We start from the raw sequence: 26,471 nt of genomic DNA on the forward strand, positions 1-26,471 counted from the left end.
ATTCACAAAACCTGAATATATTCAGAAGACTATGTTCTATTCAGTCTTAAAAGTGATGCAAAGTAATACAAATTCACAAAGAAAAGCAATAAATCCTTATTCTCTATTTAAACCATTAGAGACTCATTTAAGTGAGTCAGGACATAGGGGAAAAAAAAAAGATGGAGGGATAAAGAAAGAAGTCTGAGCAACCTGGGGTGTGGATGAGTATGGGTGGTCAGTGAGGCATCTCGGGGATCAGAAAGACCTAGCCTTCCCACGATCACTCAAATGCCATTAATATTAAGGTGTCATTTAGACACTCTTGATAACCACACAAGAGTGGGCAGGATCCTTGCCATCTCACCCTCCAATTTAACTCCCCACATTTTTTTTAAGAAAAAGATAACCTCAAGAGGAGAAATCACATTTAAAAAAGAAAAGTTAAACAGAAATAAAATTTTAAAAAAGTTAAGCAGAAAAAACATGAGGCAATGGGTGCAAAAGGATGCTAAACTCTTTTGAAGCATCTGTGGTGAACTACACAGCACCCCATCCGCAGATGTTCCAACAGTCTGGCAACTCCTGCATCAGCAGGCAGGTAGCTCAGCAGGCACACGTGCCAGCCTTTGCGTTGGTGTATCTTAGGTTCCTATTTAGCCACCTCAGAAATCAATCTGAGTGAAGAGCACATGTCTTTACCCACCAAGAATCATGTCTCAAAAGACAGCATACAATGTATTCCAAGGAACAACATTACCCTGTAGCTTTGCCTTTTGCCCATTTTCTTTCTTTTTCTCTTTTTTTCCCCCTTTGGCTTTTGGGTCACACCTGGCAATTCTCCGGGGTCACTCCTGGCTCTGCACTCAAGAATTACTCCTGGAGTTACTTGGAGGACCATAAGGGATGACAGGGATCAAACTCAGGTCGGCCTCATGCAAGGCAAACACCCTACCTGCTGTACTATCTCTCTGGCTCCTTTTGCCCATTTTCTAAAATCTCTTTAGAAAAGGACACGACTGTGAGCCAAAGATACAAAAGCTTCTGCTATTAAAAGGAGGGATACGCAAAGGGTTCACTGTATGAATTTTGTGATCTCTGCTTCACAACTGTAAGTCAATTGTGGAAATATAAGACAACTTTTTGTGGCACTTTAATGCCTTTTCCTTCCTAACACACCTTCATCCAACTCAAGCAATTTGTTTTCCAAAATGATTTCCAATTTGTCTACATACCTCAATGAGCTCATCTCTTTGTCGAAGACCTTCTTTAAGTTCATCCATCTTGTGCTGAAGCACACTACACATATGTTTCTGCCTTTCTAATTCCTGTCATTGAACAAATTGTTAAAATTAGTTAACAAATAATGTCATAAGACAAATGTGAATGCTGAAAATACAAAAACACAGATGCAGAGTATGAATCCCAGACTGCCTGTGAATAGTAACTTGTACCTGGACTGCCAGTGAATAGTAACTTAAAAAATTTGTTTCCTATGGAAAGGTTCAGAAGTTTTTAAATTTTTATCTCACAGCATTTTATATTTATTACTCTATGATGAAACTACAGTAAGAAGTCTTGATAAAGTAAAAACAGTGTATGCCTTGTATGGTAGAGGCCCTGAGTTTAATACCTGGCACCTTATGCCCTCATCTAGTACCACTGGGTATGACTCTGGTGGCCCCCAGCAGCAACTGGGCTGAGCTTAGATGCCACTAGTCACACTGTACCAGGTCGTTTCACTAGGAGTGGTCCTCAGGTCTCCAAGCAGTACCAGGAAGCCCCCCTCCCTGCCAATAAATAATAAAACTGATATAAAATTTTGTAATATAATCTTCATAAATATAAATATAAATATAAAGAAGATATACTAAACACTGGAGCGATAGCACAGTGGTAGGGCGTTCGCCTTACAAGCGACCAACATGGCTGACCCGAGTTCGATTCCTCCGCCCCTCTCGGAGAGCCCGGCAAGCTACCGAGAGTATTCGATATGCCAGACACAGTAACAACAAAGTCTCCAATGGAGACGTTACTGGGCCCGCTCGAGCAAATCGACGATCAACGGGAGGGCCTTTACCTTACCTTTTATACTAAACACAATACTAAAAAGTGAAACAAAAAATACAACATATACACATAAACTTTCAAGATGTTTCTAACAGCTATATGAGGACACAGTAAAAATACTCGCAGGGGGCTGGAGAGATAGCACAGTGGGTAGGGCTCTAACCTGGGTTTGTTCTCCGACATTCTACATGGCCCTCCCCAAGCACCACCATGAGTGATCCTGAGTGCGGAGTAAGAAGTAAGCCTGAACACTGCCACGTGTGGCCCCAACACCAGAAAAGGGGGAAAAAAGAGGAATGAAGTACTACTGGTATGCCCACAATTTACTAAGCCAAGTCAAAGACACTCATCACCAAACAAACAAAAAAATTAAAAATCACACATTAATAACTCTATTGAATGAAAATCTTAAGTAAGAAACTCCATACAGACAGAAAATAGATTAGAAGAGAGAAGGACAGTTTCTTTCTGATATAATAAAAATACTCTGATCAAAAATTACACCAAGCTGAAAATTTCTTAGTTTTTAGTAATATATCTGATCTCCTTTTGGTGTCAGGGTATTATTGTTTTGAGAAAACTGTTGGGGCCAGATAAATAATACAGTGAGTAAAGCACTTATTTTACATGCAGCTGACGCGAGTGAGGTCTCTGGCCCCACATATGGTCCAACCCTGCCAGGAATATACCTTGTCCACTATCAGGTGTGACCCAACCACACTGTGCACCACTACCCCAAAGTAAATGGGTAGGATTCCCATTTCTTTGATATTTTAGAAAAGACGGGAGCGTAAGTATTGATTGAGTCTTCTTTGAAGGTTTCATAGAACTCACAAATGAAACCACCTGGACTAAGGCTTTTCTTGGAAGATTTTTAATCACTAAATACATTTCCTTATGTTTTGTCTGTTTGGGATTTCTACCTCCTCCTGATCAAGATTCAGGATTGTGTAGAATTCTAAAATTGCATCCATTTCTTCACTTAGTAGAACATTGCTCACAGAAACTTCTTCTGTACATCTGAGGTGTCTATTACAACTTCTCTCCTTTCATCTCACCCATGCACAAGCACATCTCATACGTGTGTGTGCACACTCACACATAGAGTAAATGTCATTTTCTAGTCCCTATCTCCAAACTGCTGTGTTTAAATGAGTGGTAAAGATTTCTCTCCAGTTATTTAGAAACTGGGTTCTCTTGAACCACTTAAAAGTTGACAGGAAGGAAGAGAAATGTGTCACTAAAGTCTCTGGAGCTCTTTGGAATTTCAACCAGTTTTAACAGGAAGAAATAACTCACTGTAACTGTCCCAACTAAGCAGCAGAAGATAAAGATAAAAGTTGTGTTCTATTTTCAGAATCTAGGAGAGCAGAAATATTTCCTTATGCAAATAAAAATTTTAATTACAAGGGAAAATACTGATATTCTGGCAAATCTTTGGACCATCTAGATTTAACTGAGACCTCACTCCTGGTATGCTACAATCCATCAACCCAACGCTATTTATTTTCTGATGAAAGAAAAAGACATGATATAAGATAAGCAATTACCTTTGATTTTTCTTCATTTTCTCTATAATATTCTGCCATCTGCTCCTCCTGCTCTTCAATCACATCCTTGAGGGTATCTACCTGGTAGATCAAATTGTTCTTCTCGTTGTCTAACTGTGCATTGGAAACCATGGCTTTCTTGTACTTTTCTTCAACTTCAAATAAAGACTCCTAAATGAAAATCAAATTCATCAGACTGATCGCTAAAATATGTTCATTGCATATATGTATCCTGGTAGGAAATTATAACACTGGCACAGAAAAACACAAAGAAGCATTTTTGCAAAATAGAAGCAGCTTGAGGAAATCTTTGCTTAGTAACATGCACCCCCTCAAAAAATAAACAAAAAAACCCCGCAGGACAAATAAGCCAACGCCATTATAAAATCTTTAAGGTCACTATTATCCAAGGAAACAAAAGTAAGCAGCAATGCAACACAGCTGCTGTAAGAGGACAAAGTACACAGGCAACTCTATTTGCAAGAGACTTAAAGAATCATGCTTTTTTTTTTTAAATGTTACTCTTAGGTCAGGGTAGTAATACAGTGGGTAAGACATGTGTCTTGCATGCAGCTGGCACAGGTTTGATCCCCAGCGCCACATAAGGCCTTTGGAGAACCACCAGGAGTGACCCTTAAGAGAGAGTCAGGGATAGGCCCTGAGGACCACCAAAAGTGGGTCTAGACAAAAGTTACTCTTGTTTTTTTTTTTTGTTACTCTTGTTTTTTAACAAGCTTTTTCATAATAATAGAGCACAGTCTTTCTACGAGAAAATTTCACATCCACTTGAACTGTCCCACTCCTTGCATGCCTGTTTTCAGTACTTTATTGTGATGCAAAAAATTAAAAATGGATGTCTTTTCCTAGTAATTATTTGAATTTTTGCCATTTTACAACAGGTAACATAATAATTGCTTTAAGACAAATGCCTGAAATGTTATATGCTTCAAAGTTTCTGCCTAAAATAGTAACTATACTAAATTTGGTATATTTCTACTACCTACTGACTTTTTTAAGCCAAAAAAGAAAAATTTATTAGCAATCACTTCTGTAAATGTTAAAGATATAAATACAAATGTTTGAGAAACAAGATCAATGAATAAAACTAAGAATCCAGAACCCTTAAATTATCCACGATCAACTGTGAAGGGGAGTGAAGGAGAGCATGTGCTGGGGTGCTCAGAAACCATTCCCAGTGGTGCTCAGTACATTTTTGGTTTCTGAGGATTGAGCCTGGAGCTTTGGCAGACAAAGCATGCACTCCAGTCCTTTAACTCTTCTTTCCAATCAATTGATTTGTGACAGTGGTGCCAGGACAACTCAATGGAGGAAGAATAATTTTTCAAACATGGTATGGGACAGCTGGCAATGCAAAGGAATGAAGCTGAACTTGTATTTCTCACCATATTTTAAAAAAAAATCCAAAAACAAAGAAAACCTGTCTCAATATGGGTCATAAGATCTAAGTGTAAGAGCCAAAATTATTTTTTAAAAAAGAGAAAAAAGTTAAACTATAAAATTCTTCAATGAAAATGCAGAAGGAAATTTTGTAGACATAGGAAATGTTTTTGTTTTGATTCTGGTAAGATACTATGCTATCAATGAAAGAACAGACCATCAAATTCAAAAACTTTTAGGAAGCAGAGACAGTACAGTGAGTAAAACACTGGTCTTGCACACAGTTGACCCAGTGTCAATTTCCAGAACCACATATGGTCATTTGAACCCTACCAGGAGTGATCCCTGAGTGTAGAGCCAAGAGTAGGCTCTGAGCAAAGCCAGGAGTGACCCCCAAACAATTTTTTTAAACTGGAAACTCACAAATAACACCATCAAAGATGTAAAAACAGGACTGGTGAATAAATCCGTAGCACCACAAGAGGTCACTCCTTATCACAGTCAGGAATAGCCCCTGAGTACCACTGGCTGTGGTCCAAACCCCACTTCCCCACACAGAAATAATGGTAAAAGATCCCATAAAATGGGAGAAAATATTTTTAAATCTCATGTCTCCTAAGGGACTTGTATCTGAATATAGAGAAAACTTTTGTAACAGTTTAAAAAAAAATGATTCCTGAGACCAGAGTTAAGGAAAAAAAAAGGTAAGTGGCCCCCAAAGTAGAAACAAATAAACAAAGGATATATGATGGGGAGGGCTGGAGCTATAGCACAACGGTAGGGCGTTCGCCTTACAAGCGGCCAACATGGCCAACCCGAGTTCGATTCCTCCACCCCTCTTGGAGAGCCCAGCAAGGAGAGTATCTCGCCCGCACGGCAGAGCCTGGCAAGCTACCCATGATGTATTCGATGTGCCAACCAAACACAGTAACAAGTCTCATGATGGAGATGTTACTGGGCCCGCTCGAGCAAATCGATAAACAACGGGATGGGGGGGGGTAAGAGATTTTTAAAGAAGGTATATAATTCAATTTTAAAACAAGCAAGAGTTTCAATAGAATTTTTCCGAAGAGATATACACAGAGTCAACAAAAACATAACTTGTGAAAAATTATGAGCATAAAAATTATGAGCATCAAAATCATGGTGAGATAACAAGTTCTGGGGAAACTAGGAGCTTTATATATGGCTGGCATGAATGCGGCATGGTACAGTTATTTTGCAAAAGATACAGTCAGCCCCTCAAAACTACTATAGACCCCAGAAATTCTGTTTCTGGGTATCCACCCAAGAGAAATGAGAGGATGCTACACAGAAACATGTATATAAATATCCACAGCAGCATTAGGATAAAAGTCAAAAACTGGAAGCAATCAAAGGGTTTGTAAAAAGATAAAATAAAATCTGGTAAATCCATGTATTTGAGCACTACCTTGTCATTTAAAAATTGTATACATATACACACAAATACATGTTGCAATCTGAATAAGTCTTGAAAACACTGTGCTAATTAAAAAAGTCAATCACAATAGACAATTGTATGATTCTATTTATATAAATGAATGTCCAAAAAAGGCAAATTTATAGAGACTGAAAACAGATTAGTGGTAACTCAAGGCTGGGTGTGGAAAGACTGATTATGATTCAGTATGGGATGCCCTTTTGGGGATAAAAAAAAACATTCCAAAGCCAGATTGTGATGATAGCTATACAATTCTGTGACCATGCTGAAAACCACTGAATTGTACCCTTTAAGTGGATAAATTTGTAATATGTCATTTATATGTCACTACATAGACATAATAATGCTTCACAAACCAAAAGTGAGTTAATAGGAAACACACTAGCACTGAGAACACAAATGAAGAATTAAATAATTAAAAACAAATCAATAATTTATAAAGTAAATACATTAAAAATTAATTAAATTAATAAAATAAAAATAAAGCAATCTCATTTACATGAAAGGTGTAAATGTAGTAAATATCTTAATGGAAGGCAACATTCATAATAATTCTGATCCATCGTACAGAAAAGCAGCACTAAATAACTTCTCCGTATAACTCAGACCTACATCAAATATGGCATAGTGGGACCGGAGAGAGAAGACAGCATGCAGGCTGACCTGGGTTTAATACCTGGTATACATATGGTTCCCTGAGCACAGTCAGGATTGAACCCTGAACAAAGCCAGGAGTAAGCCTGGAGCTCCAAAACCAAAAACTTAAAAAAAAAAAAAAAAAAAAACCCGAAAGCAAAAAAAAAAAAAAAGCCTATTTGCTCAAACATTTGAATGTAAGATATTTTCAATCACAAAGTATCATGGTCATTGAAAAGTATTTTAATATTTTAACATCCTACACAGTGATACCTCCAGGGAATCAGTTTTATGATTCTAAGACTATGATTTTCAAAGTGCTGATATTGATGGCACTGCCTAGACTGGACAAAATGGGGTATTGCAGCCCCACCTCAGAATCGCTGAAGCAGAGAACCTGGCAGTAGGGTCCAACAATCTTTTATGGCGAGAGTAGGGAGAGCACCCCAAATATAGACAAAATTGAGAAAAAGCTTTTTTATTCATGCTACTGTTTTGGAGCCACACCTGGTGATGCTTGGGGAAATACTCCTGATTCAGTGTTCAAGAGTTTCCAGCAGTATTTGGGGGGACTGTGAGGCGACACAGACTGAAACTGGGGCGCCAGCAAGCAGAATATGCAATCCCGCCCTCTAAGTGACCTTGCTAGCCTGAGAAAATTTTCTTGAGCAATAATCAGCATCCTTTTAAAACAGACTATAGATACAGCACACAGCATGACTCATCAGATCATTTCTTAATGACCTTTTCTTCCACTCAAAAGAATTACTTCAAAGATGTAATCTGAAGTCAAATTCAAGTATATACTAACCACAAATTAAGAAAAGTGCTATTGGCACTTTTCCCCATGCTGGGGAAGAGGCCCGCGGTCCTGTCTGAGATGAGTGCTTTCCGACTTTATGAAACATTTCCTTAAGCTGGGGGAAGTGACCTGAGGCTCTGCCTGAGACATGTATTTTCTTTGCAGCATGCATTCTCCATCTTGGGAATTTACTGTAGCTCCACTGGGACATGTACTTGTTTCTCTATACTCAGGGAGAAGCCCAAGCTCTCTCCTGAGAACGAACCTTTTGTACACTTCATTTCCCAATAAAATTTATTAAGAAAAGTGAAGGGGCAGAACAACAGTACAGCAGACAGGGCATTTGCCCTCCATGTGGCCAACCCAGGTTGGATCCCTGACACCCCATTCAGTTCTTAAGTCTGCCAGGAGTGATTCCTGACTTCAGAGCCAGGAGTATGTCCTGATACAGCTGAGTATGGTCCAAAAAATGAACAAACAAAAAAATGATGTTATTTGTTCAAAGTCTTAAACTTCATCTGTTCTTTCCTATCCTTCAAAGGATACAATAAATGGTAACAAAATATTTTTTTTAAAAAATGCTTTCATTAAAACATAAAGCAACTAGGAAGGCTCCTGAACCACTTGACTTATGTCTGTATCTATGTTGCACAGGAAACTGTAGTAGTATACTTATTGAATGTGCTGATTTTCTTTCCTTGAATCAAGATCCTTCCAAAAGTCAAAACCTGAAAATAAAAATTCCTTAGAATATTTTTTAGCTGTTTGCTCAGTTCACCACTTTATAGTTAAAATACGAAAGAAATGCAGGTAATATACTTGGTTTAAAAATTGGAAGGTGTGACATGATGTATTCGATATGCCAAACACAGTAACAACAAAAGTCTCCAATGGAGATGTTACTGGGCCTGCTGGAGCAAATCGATGAACAACGGGAGGACAGTAGACAGTGGACAGTGGACCAGACAGATGTACAGGGGTTAAGATGCTAGCCTTGCACACAACTAGCAGTCCAATCTCCATCAGCATACAGTCCCCTGAGTACTGCCAAGAGTTACACCTGAGCACAGAGCCAGGAGTAAGCCCCGAGCAGCACTGGTTATAGATACCACCAAAATAATCATAAACAAAAACAGAAGATGTAAGGTATATATTTTGTTCAATGCTCCCACAACTAAACTTGCAAACACAAGCAAAGACCAACAATTGCCTTTCCTTTGCAACAGATGAATGCCAGGTTAAGTACATGCTTGAAGACAGATGCTGTTAGTAGAGCTATGTGCAGTGAAACCACGTGACCCACACGCCTGCAGACAGAGAGCATGCGTGGGCTGCAGAGTAAGCCCTGATACCTTCAGTTCTTTCAGTCCCTGCATGTATCTCCCTTCTACATCCTGTATCTGGTCCTTAAGTTCATAGATATCCTGCAGGACATAGGAATGAACCATTGAATAAAACCATGTAGAAACATCATAAGTGTCAAAGGATAAGGTGAAATGCAAATTTTTTTCAATAATCCAAACCGAAAGGAGAAATAAAAGTTTACAAATAGAACTCTTTCCAAAACACTGAAGGGGGCAAACAACTTAGTAAGACAGCGGAGCTGGAAAAAGTCTGGAGTCCATCTAAAGAGTTACATTATTTGGTATCAGCTCCTGTAAAAACATTACTTATCAAATGGTATCCTGCTGGATATAAAAATATCTATATAAGCTGCAACCTTTTTTTTTTTGGGTACAGGTATTGAACCCAGAGCCTCATACATGGAAGGCATGCAAATTTACCACTGAGTCACATCCCAAGGACTAAATTATAACAACTTTAAACACATTTTAAAAAATTTTATAAATCACTCCAATAATTTTAACATAATTATTTAGAATATGCAGTCACTATAAACAACAAACTTTAATTTATGAGCAATATTTTTTTCTCATGTTACAAATGCATATAACAGAGTTGTCTTTCAGTGACATTACTAACCTGAATTGGAAGAGGAAGAAAGTCAAGGAAGGGAAATTAAATGTGAACATTTCAAACACAGTATCAGATGAGATGATCTAGCCTGAGGACACCATTTAAATGATGAGAACAGCAAATGCTATTTACTATTCATTGATGAGAATAGCAAATGATACTTGTTTTTTTGCTATTCTCATCATTTAAACAGTATGATCATAATCCTTTTAAGAAAAATAAAATGTCAAATTTTAAATGGAAAATAAATGTTTGCTCTGTACCTCTTCCTGGTCTTTAAGATTTTAGTCTAGATGCTTGATTTAGGTGGGAAGTAACCACCAGGACCCTAAATGCAATTCTGCAATTGCATATGAAATCAATTGTCAAAGATGGATTATATACATCATTTCTATTATCCTTTCCTGACCTGTTCACCCTGATCTGGTAGGTCAGTCTGTCTTTCATTGATTCATTCAGCAGACATTTATCAAAGGCTATTAGGAACCAGCATACAAATATTAAATGGAAAGGGCATCTCCTTATGCCCACTTAGAACATAGCACCTAAAGGCAAGCGTTTATCTAACTCAACTTCACACCCTCAGCACTTCGGTCTAAAGAGCTTAACAAACACTGCTGCCTGGATCAGTTCTCTACTGCCTCCATCCACGTCCAACTCCACCAACACTCCAGGCCTCCTCCCTCTCTCCATGCCAGCCCGCGTTCCAAACTACCAGTGTCACAAGTCACACTTCTACTACTGCCCTGACCCTAAGTTTACTCAGCTGCCACCTGCCCTTAACCTCTCCAGCTACTATGTTAGTAGGAGGAAGTCTCTGAATTAAGCAAACCCATTCATCCACGCCCGGAACATTCCTCCCATGCACTCAGGCACTTGGCTAGCTCTCTCAGTTTACAAATTCACTCTCAGGTTCAATCCATTCACTGAGAGTGATCATCAACCCCTCCTTTAGAAGAAAATCAGAGTGAGGGAAACAAGGGGTAAGCACATGCCTAATGTGAACAAAGGCCTCAGCGCTCAAGCCCTTGAATCCATGGCACCCCGAGCAACAACTACCAGTCCAAGCACTGCATAGACAGGCCCATGCCACCCAGCTGAGCACTGCTAAGAGAAGCTTCCAGGCTCCTCAGCACTAGCAAGGAGGCATTCCAATCAATCAAGCATTCACCTAAATACAATTTTTTTTCAATCAGCTAGTATCACTCTCCCAGTTGTTGGGTTCTGTAGGTGCCAATGCCTGGAGGCACACCTGACGCCTGTGGTTTGTTCAGTTTCTCCCTTTCCAGCATTCTCTTACCTGTCACTACTCATCCATCCTCCTCTCCAGCAGACTGCTGCACAGATGACCTACTTCTCCCGATTTCTCTCTGAAAATGTCTCCCATTTGGGGGCAGGAAGCTTGGCACTTTATAATGCCAAGGGTGACCCCCAAGCACAGGCCCAGGAATACCCCTGAACACGGCCAGGTGTAGCCCTCCAAACCAAAAACAAATGAAAGAAGTCTTCCCTTTTAATTTTCTGATTAATTCTAATTAAACCTTAGTTTAATTCTCCTCTAAAATGCCTTTGGTTTTGATGATGCAGTCTTCTCAACTCCTGCCACAGGCCTGCTCTTGCTACCATCATAGAAAAACCAACACCACCTCGTTTTACTGATCTGTATGTTTTTCTGCCCTAAGAAAAAGTGAACAATGAAACCCACATCTATTTTACTGCCTAAATCTCCTAAGCCACAGCTCAGTCCATGCTGAATGAATGGATGCATGGATGTAGTTTTAGCACTGGCCTTTCCCCACACCATACAAACACCCAGGACTATAAAAACTCAAATATGTTTTGAAAAAATGTTAATAAAGACCCAAGACTGAACTAAAGATTAAATGTGTGCTTCTTGTTATTTATTTAAAATACTCCAACACTTTTATTATCATGAAAAAGTAAGTGATAATTATATTCTCACAGTAAAGTAATACTGCTAATAGCTAGTAATAATTCCCAGAGTCTTGTTTCTCATACATCCATATATTTTCCACTTAAAATATATGCCAAATATTTCCGAATTATTTTTACGTAGATTAAGAAGTATTTTTGGCATTTGTGAATTATCAGAATTCATTCCACTGTCATCAAATTTTCAGGAAAGAAAACAAAGAATAATTAAATAATCTCCTTTCTTGCAGGCTCTGAAATTTCTGAGTCAAATTCTTGAACCAGATTAAATGTGTGCTTGTTTTTTTTTTAAAGAACTCATATTACTACTTGTCTTGTTAAATCACATTAAATGTTAAGCACCAAAATAGAAAACCACAAAGACAAAATATTAAAAAGAGCAAACCAAAATCTGTGGCTTACCCGCAATTCACTTAATGAAGTATCTGGATCTATTAAACTGCTGGTGTCCCCACTTCCCCGTCTGGATGAGTTTCCACTTAGAGGGGTCGTTGCTGAGGCAGAATTTCGAGATGAGGGCTAGTAAGGAGGCGGGAGGGAGTCAGGGAGAGAAAAATCACACTTTAAGTCTTGTTTCTCTGAAATCAGGTATGCTGTAGAAACTAAAACTGGGGCAGGGGAAAGAAAGATCTAGTACAGAGGGGAAGAAAGTCACCAAACACAATCAATGGGCAATTCAGACTTGGCTCAGAGAAGGGCTCAGGCTGAGAAATCATAACTTCTTTCACTCTAATAATACTTCACGGGAATCAGGGTCACAATAATTAGAAGGAAAGAAAATGTGGGAGGTGCTTCATTTTTTTGTTGTTGTTGGTTTTGGGGGCTACAGCTGACTGTGCTCAAGGCTTCTCCTAACTGTGCTCAGGGGTCACGACTGGTGAGACTTGGGCATATGTGATTGCCAGGGACCAAACCCAGGTTGGCTGCGTCACGGCAAGCGCTTTACCCATTGTACTCTCTCTCCAGCCCAAGTTGTTTTATCTTTGCTGTACTGTGAACACTGAGATGAGGCCATAAGATTTAAAACACTGTAGAACTTCATGACTGGTATGCTAATCAGTACACCCCCGCAGCACCCTTTGGCATCTGCCACTTTTCTTTAGAATTGTTATCTTTTCGAATAATTTGTAAAGAAGTGGGAGATAATATTTGCAGTTCCAGATTAACATTTTATAAAAGAATAAATTTATTAGACTGATCTTCCCACAATCAGTTTAAATGTGAGATGAAGCTATTGTTAAAATATGGTTAGCTCAAATTAAGATATACAGGATCAGGAGCGATAGTACAGTGTGCAAGATGATTGCTTTTGGCTGCCTCAGGTTCGATCCCCAGCATCTCATATTCCCATATGCTTCTCCAAAGCACTGCAAGGAGTAATACTAGAGTTCAGAGTCAGGAGTATTTCTGAGCATTGTTGGGTGAGGCCCTCCAAAAACAATTAAGATATATACGTATGTATACACACACACACACACACACTCTCTCTCTCTCTCTCTCTTACTTTCTCTCTCTTCCCTTCTATCCCTGCCTCCAACCACACAAACACAAACACACTCTTACTTTCTCTCTCTTCCCTTCTATCCCTGCCTCCCACCTGGGGATTATACCTGAGTATAATACCTCAGTATAATACCTGAAACACATGAGTGAGGCATGAAGTCTCCTGCTGAACCACATCCCCAGTATAGTTTTTTGTTTCTTTGTTTTCATTTTTTGGAATGAGGATCTGCGGAGGTACTAGGTGGGGACCCCCAGGGTGATACCTCTCCTTCCATGCTCAGGAAGTCTGAGACACTGGGATCATGTGCATGCTAGACATGCACTCCAGTCCTTAGAGCTACCTCCTGGTCCCAACTTACGAGTCTTAATATCATGTTAATAATTCTTCCTTTCAATTAAGCTGAAATTGCTCGAGCGGGCCCAGTAATGTCTCCATCATGAAACTTGTTACTGTGTTTGGCATATCGAATACATCACGGGTAGCTTGCCAGGCTCTGCCGTGTGGGCGAGATACTCTCGGTAGCTTGCCGGGCTCTCCGAGAGGGACGGAGGAATCGAACTCGGGTCAGCCATGTTGGCTGCTTGTAAGGCAAACACCTTACCGCTGTGCTATTGTTCCAGCCCAAGCTGAAATATTTTGGCTAAATAAAATGTTAATTAAATTAATTCTATTTACTTTGTTAATGTGGCTACTAGAACATTCAAACTCCTAATTTATCATATTAGGCTTCTGCTTCACTTCTACTAGAAAGATCTGGTCTCTCTCATTTGGGATAGCATAAAACTAATCTTGGTAAGTCATTTCCCTAAGATGAATTTCAGAAAATACTTCTAGAAGAAAGTCAAAGACTTTTAATACAGGGTAACATCTAGAAAGGTATTACCTTAGTCCAAAAAATGATTTACCTATACAGGAAAAAAATCCCCTTCAGTTATGCCACCCCCAATCATAAAGACAGTTCCATTTTAAGTGTTTAATGACCTCTTAGAATCAAATTCTAGAGAGATGAAACTCAAATGAGCAGCCAAAAGCAAAAGAGGTGACATTTAACAAAATATAATGCAGTGTCTTCTCCCTTCCAGTGTTTCACATGATTCAGGCTCAAAGGAATTTAGGGGATCCAAGACAGGAAATAGATGAAGAATGAATGAGTAGTTCTATCAGTTCACTGGTAGTGAAATAAAGGATGAAAACAGCAGTGGCATTTAAGTTTAGTTGAGCTTGATAACTTGACTCCTTTAGAAACTTATGTACTCACCCTTGTATAATTTTCGGCATACTGTTTATCAGATTTTTCATCCAACTAGAAAAAAAAAGATAAAAATTAGGAAAAATGCTTAGGGTACTGATTTTTTTTTTTAAGAGAACAAAGTGAAATCATTTAAGTTTTCTGAGTTCAACTGACATCTGAAACCTGAAAATAAACATACTGAAATGGAAATAAAAGTCGAGACATAGGGCAGATATCATTAAGTTTCGTTCTTATTCTAAGGAAGACATGAATAAGCTGCCCTCACTTACGGTTTAGAATTTTTAGATAGATTTTCTTTTCATGGTTCTTTAAAACACATTACAAAAAATACCTATGCGTGAACTTAGAATTTAGTATTGCAAATAATAACAACAACAATGCCCCCCCACCGACCCTCCCCCCCCCCACATCAACAAGAAAGTCTTACGAAACCAAAAGCCAAAAGTTATTAGGATGTGGGACACAGAGTTAAGACTAGTACACTTAACCAGAAGAGTTCGACTGGACAAAAATACACAAATGTAATAGCACAAAACTTGCTCTGCAGTAGCACAATTCAGCTCCTTGCTTTTTAAAAAAAAAAAAATTAAAAAATAAGCAATATTTCTGGTAATTAGACTCTGGCACATTAAGAGAAGGTCTGGAAAAGATGACTGGGTAGAAGGTATGTCTATACATTTCCCTCCCAGCTTACAAAAATTAAAAAATTAAAAATAAAAGCAATACATGAGCATGTGATGACAAAAAAAAAAATCAAACAGTACAAAGGGTGTACACATACTTCGCTTCCTATTCTCAAGAACAAGTCAACCCTATAGCAGCAGTCCAAACACATTCTGTATCTTTATTTCCACCTTACCAAGTTTTGGAAATTAACTTTATTTTTGCATCATGGTATTTATCATTCTCCAACTTCACACAATATTTACTAAATTATTTCTTGTAAAATCTTTCTTTAAATTATGTTTTTTCACTATGTTTTCATAATACTAACACCTGATAAATCAAAAGACCAAATTTACTAAATGACTCATACCCCAACTGTATTCTAGACTTACCTCACTTATTTTAACAACAGTTTAATATTCTATTATCTGGACATACCTTAACTTACTTCTGCTGATAGGCTCTACAATTATTTCAAATACTATATCAGGGGCTGAAGAGACAGTACAATGGGTAAGACACTTGCATTGAACATGCCTCACCTGGGTTCGATTCCCAGAATCCCTGAGCACTGTCAGGAATAATTCCTGAGTGCAGAGTCAGGAGTTATCCCTGAGCATCACCAGATGCAATGAAAAAAAAATTAACAAATAATAATATAACAATAATAATAATATTTTAAGATGAAAGGTACCTTTAAAGGTATAATGTGAAACTCTGCTTAAGAGTTGAGGAAAGAGAAATTAAGGAAGTGATTTTGCCAGAGTATAAATTACTATTAAATGTCAAAGCTGGAACTAAGTATCAGTTTTGTGAATATTAATCCCTTGTTCCGATTATGTACCCATGTTTCAATGTATCGATTACCAATGTGGGGAGGAGGAAAAGTCATACAAGGGCATAATTAAATAAAAACATACTCAGAAACCAATTTGTAAACCATTCTTCCCAGATCAATCTAGAGAAGAGATTTAAAAACCTTCCTCAGTTAATTATTAAAGCACAATATATTTCTGGCTCCACTCATTTCTCTTCACTCTTATTCATATTTGAAAGTTTTTCTGTTTATGTTTATTTTGTTAGTAAACACCTTTTATTATAATAATACATCAGTAAGATATAGAATAAATACTTCTTACTCTCAAAAAATTTATTTTAGTTCAACTGATTTTTTAAAACCACTTTCAGATTATTTTAAAACAAACAATGGCAATAATTACTAACACTGGCATTAATGCGACAATGTACAGTCTTGTGCTGCATGTATATTAGTAAAATACACTTCCTAATATGCAATGTATCATCATTCACACTGAAAGGAATACTGTACCCAATGACTCTTTCCTAACTTGCTGGAGCATCTTTTAACACTTCTCTGCAAATAAGTTAGAGAAAATCAAGCTGCATTCTTAAACACTCCAAGATCTCTTTGAAATCCTGTCTCATTATTCCCTTTCACAAAAATGCCCCCCAAGCCCACCCATTTTTTAATAGTCAAGGTGGAAAAATCTTACATTTCAGCAGCTGCTTCACTGAACTAGTCCACTGCCAAGGTGAGTCTATAGCTCTCACTATGTTGTGAAGGATCCCAAATGTCGCATTCCAAACTGATCATGCGCCAAACCCCAGAGAATGTTAAGGCAGCAAAAAATGCCTACAGCAGCATTGCCGCAGTTCAGTTATTTTGGATACAGTGACCTGGCCAGAATCCTTACATCTCAGGGCTGGAGCGATAGTACAGCGTTAGGGTGTTTGCCTTGCATGCGGCTGACCCAGGTTCAATTCCCAGCATCCCATATGGTCTCCTGAGCACTGCCATGAGTGATTCCAGAGAGTCAACCCTGAGCATCACCGGGTGTGACCCAAAAAGCCAGAATCTTTACATCTCACTTCTCAGAACTGTGCTACATTATGTGCTGGCTTACACTGAGACAAATAGGTGTAATCTGGTATTGGAAAAAGCCCATGCTCTGAGAGACAAGAATATACCACAGAGCTGAGCTGCAAGCTGATTTTCATAAAGATAACCCAAAGGGTCTGCCAGATTCTAAAGGACTTGCAAACGTAATAATATGTAATTTGGAGACAGAGAGGAAAGCCAGGCAAGGCATTTGCCTTGCATGTGACCAACCCAGGTTTGATCTCTGGCTCCATATATGCCCCCCCCCCAACACTGTAAGGAGTGATCCCTGAGCAGAGAACCAGAAGTAAGTCCTGGGCATGGCTGGGTGTGGCAAAAAATCACATAAGTAAATGTAATTTCTCTCTAAATTATTTACATATGTATACATATTTAAAAACATGTAATTCTTTTTAATATATTACGATATAAAACCAGGAAAGGACATTATACAAGCTTTCAGTAGTAAGATGAGTTTGAGGATCCAATTTCAAACACCATGGCAACAGTTCACTTTTTAAAAAACGTACACATAAGTGACACAGGGAAAGTGAGTATGCATGAAGAAAAATGTTTATAAAATTAAAAAGTCAGCAAACAAAAACTGTACTTCTGTATGGTTACAATTCTATGAAACAGGCAAATTAAACTAATAGAGAAAATACTGAGGAGAGCACAAAGGGATGGAGCACATGCTTGGCATGCTCAAGGCTCCAAGCTTGATGCCCAGAACCACATCAGCCCCTGGATTTAGCCCTGACGACCTCCAAGTACCAAATTACCAGGCCTTAGCACACAATGACTTTATTAACTCTAAAATATATACTGATTTAACAATGCTATTCAAAAACTTGAAGAAAAAAAAAAAACAGAAAACTCCAACTAGAGGAGAATGATTTTTACAAATAAAACAAAAATGAATGGGTGTTCCATTCATAACAGTCTAAGAGTAAAACTGAATTTTAGCATACAGATCAGGAAAGAAGCCATACAGATGAGGTGCCAGAGAGAGTACAGTGAGTAGGGTGCCTGCCTTGCATGTGGATGAACCCAGTTAGATCCCCAGCATCCCACTACCCAGGAGTAATTCCTGAGAGCAGAGTCAGGGGTAACCCTAAGCATCAATAGGTATGGCCCCCGCAATAAATAAATAAATATTTTTTTATTTTTTTAATTTTATAATTTTTAAAAATTTAAAAATAATTTTAATGTAAAAATAATTTTAATAATTTTATATAATTTTTAAATTTCTAATTATTTTAATTAAAAGTACTTATCTTCCTATCTCTGGGCACCATTTAAGAGCATTAATGGCCATGATCCAGATTCACAAATTAATCTTGGAAGACAGCAGCATGCTGCAGAGATGCTTCTCCACTGGTGCACCTCAGAGTGGGGCAGGTATGTCCCTCCACTTGCCCCAAAAGAATCCCAGCAGCCACAAACCCCAGAACCCAATTGCTGTCATGCTCCTGGCTGACCCAAACCCCCCACGCATGAAAGTGAATCTGCTGAAAAATTCAGGTATGCAAAACTTGTGACTGAAATCTCCAGGCTTCCTAAGTTGGGAATGGGTGCCACCACCCATCTCCCTGCGCCTCCAGTTTCCTAGCAGCCTTGCCCCTGAACTCCCTCTGGGCACTATTTAAGTGCATTAACAGCCATGATCCAGAATCACAAATGTATCTTGGAAGAGAGCAGCATGCTGCAGAGATGCCTCCAGACCCCCAAAGCATCATCCAGTTCAAAAAAAAATTTAACTCCAGTTCTAGCACCCTATGAAAAAATTTCAGAATTACAGGAGCACACAGCCACTTTTGTGGCCATGCATCATTTTACACAATGATGCCACTGATATACCAAGAGTAGCACATCACATTTGATGGGTGTAAGGTAGAAGACAACCAATCTTGATTAAAAAATATATATATACACACACACACACACGTGTGTATATATATATGTATATGTGTGTGTATATATATATATATATATATATGTGCACACAATACTTAAACTTTAACAGCATGTTAAATTTTCACATACTTTCTTCTAAGGAAACCTCTTTGGGTCATTTGTAGTCAATTATTCAACAAGCAATACAAAATAAATTATGTAGCATCTGCCTTTGGGGTAGGCTTGGGCGGTGGTGGAAAAACTTGAAATAATGGTGGTGGGAAGGTATAATAGTGGTGGGACTGGTGCTGAAATACTGAATGTAATCAATTACTGTTAACTTTTTAAAAATAAAATTTTAAAAAGTATTTATTTTTAACCAGGGTTATTTACACAAGTGTACAGATTTTAATTTAACTCTCTGAAAGTGTCACTCCTAACCCCCAACCCTCTGTAGCTGGAAAGTCTTTCGTTACAGTTATCTGAATTACAGTATATCCTTTAGTAAAAGTAATATTGAGAGAATATTATGTTCTTGTGAGGAATCCAGGATTCAAATTATTTCAGATTTTGCCAAGCAGCAAATCAGCTGCTACAGTAAGGACTTACAGATATAAAAACGATTGGCTCACAGGTTGTAGAACAGGTAGCTGATGAGCTGTGCCAATCACTGGCTCTAGACTGGCACAGCTTCCACTACATTATAAGGCTATCTGATTTAAATACATGCAGTTTTTATTTTTAAGTACACAAATAAATCAAAATACATGGGGAGGGAGCATTTATATTTAATTAAAAGGGGAGATATTAAAAAATACTGCCCTCACTTATATGTAGTGAGTAATTGGCATTACTTATATGTAATTCATTAATATGAATTACCAGGAAATAAATGTAAGGGGAACATGAATACTAATTTAGACATTACAATTCAAAGAAAATTCAAGGCTGAAAGACATGCATGCACAGAAACAAAATTGTGTATAGCTACGAAAAAACAGGTCACTAAGCAAATTAAAGGGAAAGTATACTGTGGAAGAAAGACATGGGAGTTCCTCACACTTCTGTGTGAAGCAGGATTCCTTCAGCTAACTCAAGGCAAGGGCATCCAGCCGTTTACTCAGTTGGCCTGAGAGCCACAAATGGAATACTGCAAGAGCACATTTGAAATGACTCTCTAGGATTTGGGATATTCAGAGATTTATTTGATTTCATGTATTTAAACTGAGACACACTCAATATAATTATTTCTTCACTATATAATAATTTTTATTAAACACTTTAAAATAATGCCATAATCCAAATGTTTGACATTTGTTCAGAGTCTTACCTATTGCCATAACCCAATAACCCGATACTAAAAAGCTTGGTTTACTGTTCAACCCTTAAAGTCTACCTAGAACTTTCGGCCAGGGAGATAACACAACAGGGTAGAGCACATGCTTCCTATGTAGAGGCCTGGGATTTTTATTTTATTTGGGGTTGGTTTCAATCTTTTCTTTTCTTTTGGGGGAGCAGAAGGGAGAGAAAGGGCACATTGGACAACATCCAAGGCTTACTGATGACTCTGTACTCCGAGATCATTCCTAATGGGCTTCTGGGACGCCATGAGTTGCTAGGGATAGAAGCTGGGTTGTGCTGCATGCAAGGCAAACACCTTACCTGCAGCACTATCACACCACCAGCATACAAGGTCCCCCAGCACCACCAGGTGTTCACCATTCCCTGGCCCCCCGCACAAAAAAATAGTCTGCCTAGAACTTTATAGATTCATCAAAACAAAACATGAAAATAATTTAAGATCAATCATAAATATTTAATTATATTATTTAAATAATATAATTTAAATAATTAATATTTAAATATGGCTTTAGGGGATTTTCTAAGAGTTTTATTAGTTATAGTATAGTAGCACTGTAGCACTGTCCTCCCACTGTTCATCAATTTTATGAAAAAGTTCTCATTTATAGGTGCATACTGAGAGAGAGAGTGAGTGAGAGAGAGATGAGATAAGCAATAGAATTATGGAGGGGGAGAAGGGAAAGAAAGAGATGAAACAGAATTGGCAAACTATTGGTAATTGCAAGAGCTTCTAATGGACTACACAGGTGATGAATTTCAACAGAAAAGGAGTTGTTTTTTAATCCACACAGCAATACATGCATCCCAAAATAAGCTAATGTATTTTGTGCCATATGTTCAAGTACTTTCTACTCAGTAAGTTAGTGAGCTCCTATTTCCAAACAGCTGTGAGTCACAGGGCTGAGACGCCATCAGCACCCCATGCAGGACACTCACACAGGTCAGGTCGGGGACACTGGCATCATCCAGCTCGGAGACTGTGCTTCCCCGGCGATGTGAGCGGCTGAAATAATCGGCCGCAGACACCTTTCGGTCAGAAAAAAATGAGATACTTTAAAGGTGAAGAGAAGGAAAGTGTAACAACATTGGCATATTGGCAGAAAATCTTGTATGTCTGTCAGTAATAAAGTTATCATGACATAGCAAATAAGAAAATTATTAGAAATAAGGAAACTACTGCAACTAACCTAGTTCCAATAGTGAAACAGAAATTAAAGGAATTCCTAAACAGTACCATACCTCCCAAATATTTTATCTTAGTAAGAGTTACATATTATAGAGACCAACTACTACCTGGCAGTCAGCAAAGCCCTCAGGTTTATGACATGCCTCCTTATTAGGGTGTCTAAGATGCTATCTAGACCCCTACCAGAGTTCACAAAAACATACAATTCATTAGAGCTATAAACTCAGTTAAGCAGGGTTTTTACTACCCCTTTTAACCAATACCCAACATATTCTCTTTTCGTATTACACAACATTAGGAACTACAGGCCAAGGTGATTAGCCCACTCTGGTTCCTCAAACAGCATTCCTTACCCCACCTCAGACCCCAGTGCTGCCTAAAACGCTCCTCTTTGAGCCCTGGGAAGCAGCCAGCTCCTCTTCATTACATCTCAGCTCAAAAGTCACTTCCCTCAGCGAAATGTTCCCTGGCCCCCACCCTCAGGGTCACCTCAGTGGTGCTCTCGACTTCTCCTCACCGTCTGTAGGGTGGCCTTCTCTTTGCTCTTTTCTTTACTGTTTTATTTTCTATTTCTCATAGGCTATAACCTCCATGAAATCAGAAACCTGGTGCCTAAGTATTTTTCCTGCCACCTTAACACAATGTTATGCATATAATCAGGACTTTATAAATGATCATATTTTACTTCATGAATCAGCTATTCTTTATCTCAGCTGTTGCCCATCAACAGAGGAAAAGAAGACTTCTAAGTTTTGCTAAGTGATAATCCCATCAAGCAACAGTATTTTTAGTCACAATAAGAGTGATACAACTTAGATTTATGTACACTTAGTATTGTATCAACGACAACCATCTGAGAATTTTTGAGACAGAATATTTTATTAATATAGACACGTTTAAAATATAAAAGTTAAACTGTAGGTTTTGCAATGCTGTCTCAGAATTTTTATTTTATTTGTTTTGGGGTCACCCCGAGTGGTGCTTAAGGGTCACTCCTGACTCTGTGCTCAAGGGTCACTCCTAGCATGTGGTCCTGGGATTGAATCCAGAATGGCCATGTGAAAGGCCAATGCCCTACAAGCTGAAACATCTCGCTAGCCTCAATCCTGAATTCTGTTCCTCTTCAAGTCTTGCAATTTCTTTCTTTTCCTTTTGTTTTTGGAGTACACCCAGCAGTGTTCAGAGTGAATTCTGTGCTCAGGGGCCCATATGAGGTACCAGGGAGTCAAGTCAGAGTCCCAGCACAGAAGACACTCCTATGCAAGCATCTTAACCTCTGCTTTATCTGCCTTGGAATTTTGAAAGTCATTTTCTATATAATAATTTAGAACTTTATATTAAGGCTATTTTAAAAAATAATCACTATTATTCCCTTTGAACAAAAAGAGAAATGACCACAATTAACACAACTAAAAGACTATAGAAGTGGTTCAAGTCCAGGCACTAGCATTTCATTTCATTTTTTATAGGGGCTCCCGCAGGGATGCTTGGCCCAGGGTGTTGGTAGGCTCCTGGGGCACGTGGCCAGACACCATCATTTTAAAGTCCCTTTTTGACTCCACTGCATTCCAGAAAAGGTGTTTTCAAATGCTATGGATTAATCTTTATTCTTCAGCTAAGCATCTGCGACAACTGGGTTGTCATGGGACACAAACTATCCTGAAAAAAAAATCACTAAGTTATGGCAACAGATCTCACAAAACCTTCGAGTCCCTTTCTCCAAGAACACTCTGTATTTACAATCTCAAACAAAACATGACTTGTATTAAAGAAATTAAATTTTTCTTGAAGATATTATAGACTGAGTCATAGGACTTTTTATTCTAATTCTAAGCAATATACCATTTTTCTAAGTAATTCTTAAAAACAGCAAAAGGGGGCTTGCTCTTTCCAGTCTATGTTCTCCCTTGAATGTGTTATCTCTCTTCTGCTTTTTCCACACTGGAGAAGCCTGTGTTCTTTCTTGAATGCATATCTCTCTCTTCCTCTCTCCTCACATCTTTCTAAGCAAATATCATTCAGTAAAAACTATCTTGCTTCACAGAAAGAACAAACAGTAAAAAGATCATCAGCTTTCTATAAAATTTTGAGCTTCATCAAAAGACTTATCTAAAATCATGTGATTTGTTTTCCTGCAAATCATCCTCAAACATTCTACCTGTTGCCTCTACAATTATTGCACAAGCTGAATTCTAGGCCCATAATTTTGGAAGGGAGTCAGTCTAGGGACCTAGGGGCCAACTCCCAGAAATACTCAACCAGGTTCTACAGGCCTAACAGGTTAGTTTAAGCTCATAATTTTAACACATTGCCATCAGCAACTCTGAAAAAGTTCAGAGATTGAAAGTGCAGACGTTGGTTAAGCTTAAGTAAAGCACGGGCTGAGGAGATAGTTCAAAGGACTAGTGAGCAGACTTTGCATGAACGAAGCCTGGGTTCAGCCCCTGGCATCACTGCATGGTTCAAGCAACTCTCAGTGACTCCTCCCACCCCCACCCCTAAGGAACAAACCAGAAGTAATCCCTGAGCATCTCCATGTGAGGCCCCAAAACAAAACAAAAACAAAATAACAGTACAATAAAGAAAACCACTAAATATAAAACAAGGCACAATCCCTGAGCTTTACTAATTTTGAACGAATTTTGATCAAAAGACTTGTTTTTGGTGAACTGGACACATTTCATCATATAGACATTTGCATAAACAATTTAGTCTGTATAGTCATTTGCATAAAACAGTAAGAAAAACTAGAACTTAAAATCATTCAAATACTCAATTAGAACATAAGAATTGTGGAGGAAAAAGCATTATTAATGATATTTTATATATCTCAGAGAATCAGTATTCTCAGGAATAGATTTTGAAAGCAAACTATTCATATCATTTAAATTTGAGGACGATGCCACAATGTCAAATACAAATTTCACTTTCCATAGACTTCATATTTCATGTTCAATTACTGCAATTTCAAAGCATATTGTACATATCTGCATGCAGACCATGCTCACCACACTCTCCCTTCGCCCATGACTGGCACGACCAGAAGATGCAATGCTCGAAGTATCATCACTGGTGAACTACAGACATTAAAAGTAATCATGAAAAAAAGTGGCCCCCCTACAGGTCTTACCTAAGTAGCAACACACTGCTAAAGTTTGGCTAATATTCTATGTGAGCTTTGTAATTGGCAGCACGCATTCACACCATTAAACAGAAAAGCTGTTTCAAGGCATAATGAGCTGACACTAAAAATGGAAGGAGAATTCCCTAAGTGCAAGAAAAGTAACATCGCATTTTATCGTTTATTTAAGCTATACAAGACGAGAAAGGAAAGGGACATGATTAAAACAGTTGAAATCAGTTAAGGATTTTATGCTTTATAAACCTCTAGGTCCTTTGGGATCAATAAGATCCAAGGGATCAATAAGTATACTTATTGTGTTCAGTTTGGGAGAGAGAATAAATGGTCTTAAAGTAAAATAAGTCAAAGACCAAATTTCCTACCACAGCAGGGACAGTAAAATGATGATTCTTATTTTTCTTTATTCATTGCTATGCAACTAGTAGAGATATTTTGAACAGAACCCTATGGTTTTCTTCCTGTTTCACCAGAAGCGGAGGACTCATATTCAGTATTTGTAACTTATCTCCATTCTGACATCACTAAGAAACCATTCTGGCATCACTAAGAGAGTAAGTTTAACACCAACTTGCAATTAAAATTACATCCAGTCAGCACATAAGGACATGGTTCTACACTTGACTAAAACATATACATCATAACTTTGACTGCAAGGAGCCATTACACTTGGGACATTAATATTGCTTCTGGGATCAAGAACTGCCAAGCAGAACTTCTAAACTTCCTGAATATGTTAAGCCTTTACCTGCCTAAACATCCCTATGTAATATACATACAGTTGTTGTTTTTGATTATAGGAACAGAATTCTTGCCAAAAACTACTTGAAATATCAGAACTGAGGTAAACACACATAACAGAAAGCCCAGACAGCTCACCTATTCCATGTGACAAAATAACCTGTCATTACCACTGAAACTGTTTTAACAATTTCTCTAATTTTGATGCTGTCAAGAATAAGGTAATTTCTAAAATCATCATAGTTTGTGGTTGGATATATAAATTAGTATAGTCTTTTTGGAGAGCATATGACAAGAGGAATCAATTTAAATGTACATACTCTGATAATTTCATGATGATCAATTTATAATGTAAATCTGACTACCTTAAATGTTTATTAGGAGAACGATTTTCTAAATACAGTCAATGTACTAATGCACCTTATATTGTCATTAAGAAGTATGTGATACATGAGAAAATGCTCCACATCATTAATCATCAGGGAGATGCAGATCAAAACCACAATGAGATATCATTTCACACCACAGAGACTGGCCCACATCCAAAAGAACAAAAGCAACCGGTGCTGGTGCAGATGTGGCGAGAAAGGGACCCTCCTTCACTGCTGGTGGGAATGCCCACTGGTTCAGCCCTTTTGGAAAACAGTATGGACGATTCTCAAAAAATTAGAAATTCAGCTCCCATTTGACCCAGCAATACCACCCCTGGGAATATATCCCAGAGAGGCAAAAAAAGTATAGTCGAAGTGACATTTGCACTTGTTTGTTCATTGCAGCACTCTTTACAATAGCCAGAATCTGGAAAAAACCTGAGTGCCTGAGAACAGATGATGGCTAAAGAAACTTTGGTACATTTACACAATGGAGAACTATGTAGCTATTAGAAAAGATGAAGTCATGAAATTTACATACAAGTGGTACTACATGGAAAGTATCATGTTATGCAAAATGAGTCAGAAAGAGAGGGATAGACATAGAAAGATTGCATTCATCTGGGG

The 26,471-nt window shown here is 38.2% G+C and overlaps 1 protein-coding gene across 18 annotated transcripts in view; it reads right to left on the minus strand.

Moving 5' to 3' along the window:
- LRRFIP2 (LRR binding FLII interacting protein 2) overlaps positions 1-26,471 on the minus strand; it is a 113,681-nt gene that overhangs the window by 19,396 nt on the left and 67,814 nt on the right. For 6 of the 18 annotated variants that reach the window (XM_056129099.1, XM_056129098.1, XM_056129103.1 and 3 more), the window contains 7 exons: positions 24,602-24,670; positions 21,344-21,433; positions 14,590-14,634; positions 12,230-12,346; positions 9,250-9,321; positions 3,600-3,770; positions 1,215-1,307 (listed from right to left, as the gene is read on the minus strand). In XM_056129099.1, the coding sequence (XP_055985074.1) occupies positions 1,215-1,307; positions 3,600-3,770; positions 9,250-9,321; positions 12,230-12,346; positions 14,590-14,634; positions 21,344-21,433; positions 24,602-24,670 (657 nt within the window). The remainder of the gene's footprint in view (positions 1-1,214; positions 1,308-3,599; positions 3,771-9,249; positions 9,322-12,229; positions 12,347-14,589; positions 14,635-21,343; positions 21,434-24,601; positions 24,671-26,471) is intronic. The other 12 variants (XM_056129107.1, XM_056129111.1, XM_056129112.1 and 9 more) reach the window with 3 other exon arrangements.

The sequence above is a fragment of the Sorex fumeus genome, unplaced genomic scaffold, assembly GCF_029834395.1.
Source record: "Sorex fumeus unplaced genomic scaffold, SorFum_2.1 ptg000072l, whole genome shotgun sequence".
Taxonomy (NCBI): Eukaryota; Metazoa; Chordata; class Mammalia; order Eulipotyphla; family Soricidae; genus Sorex; species Sorex fumeus.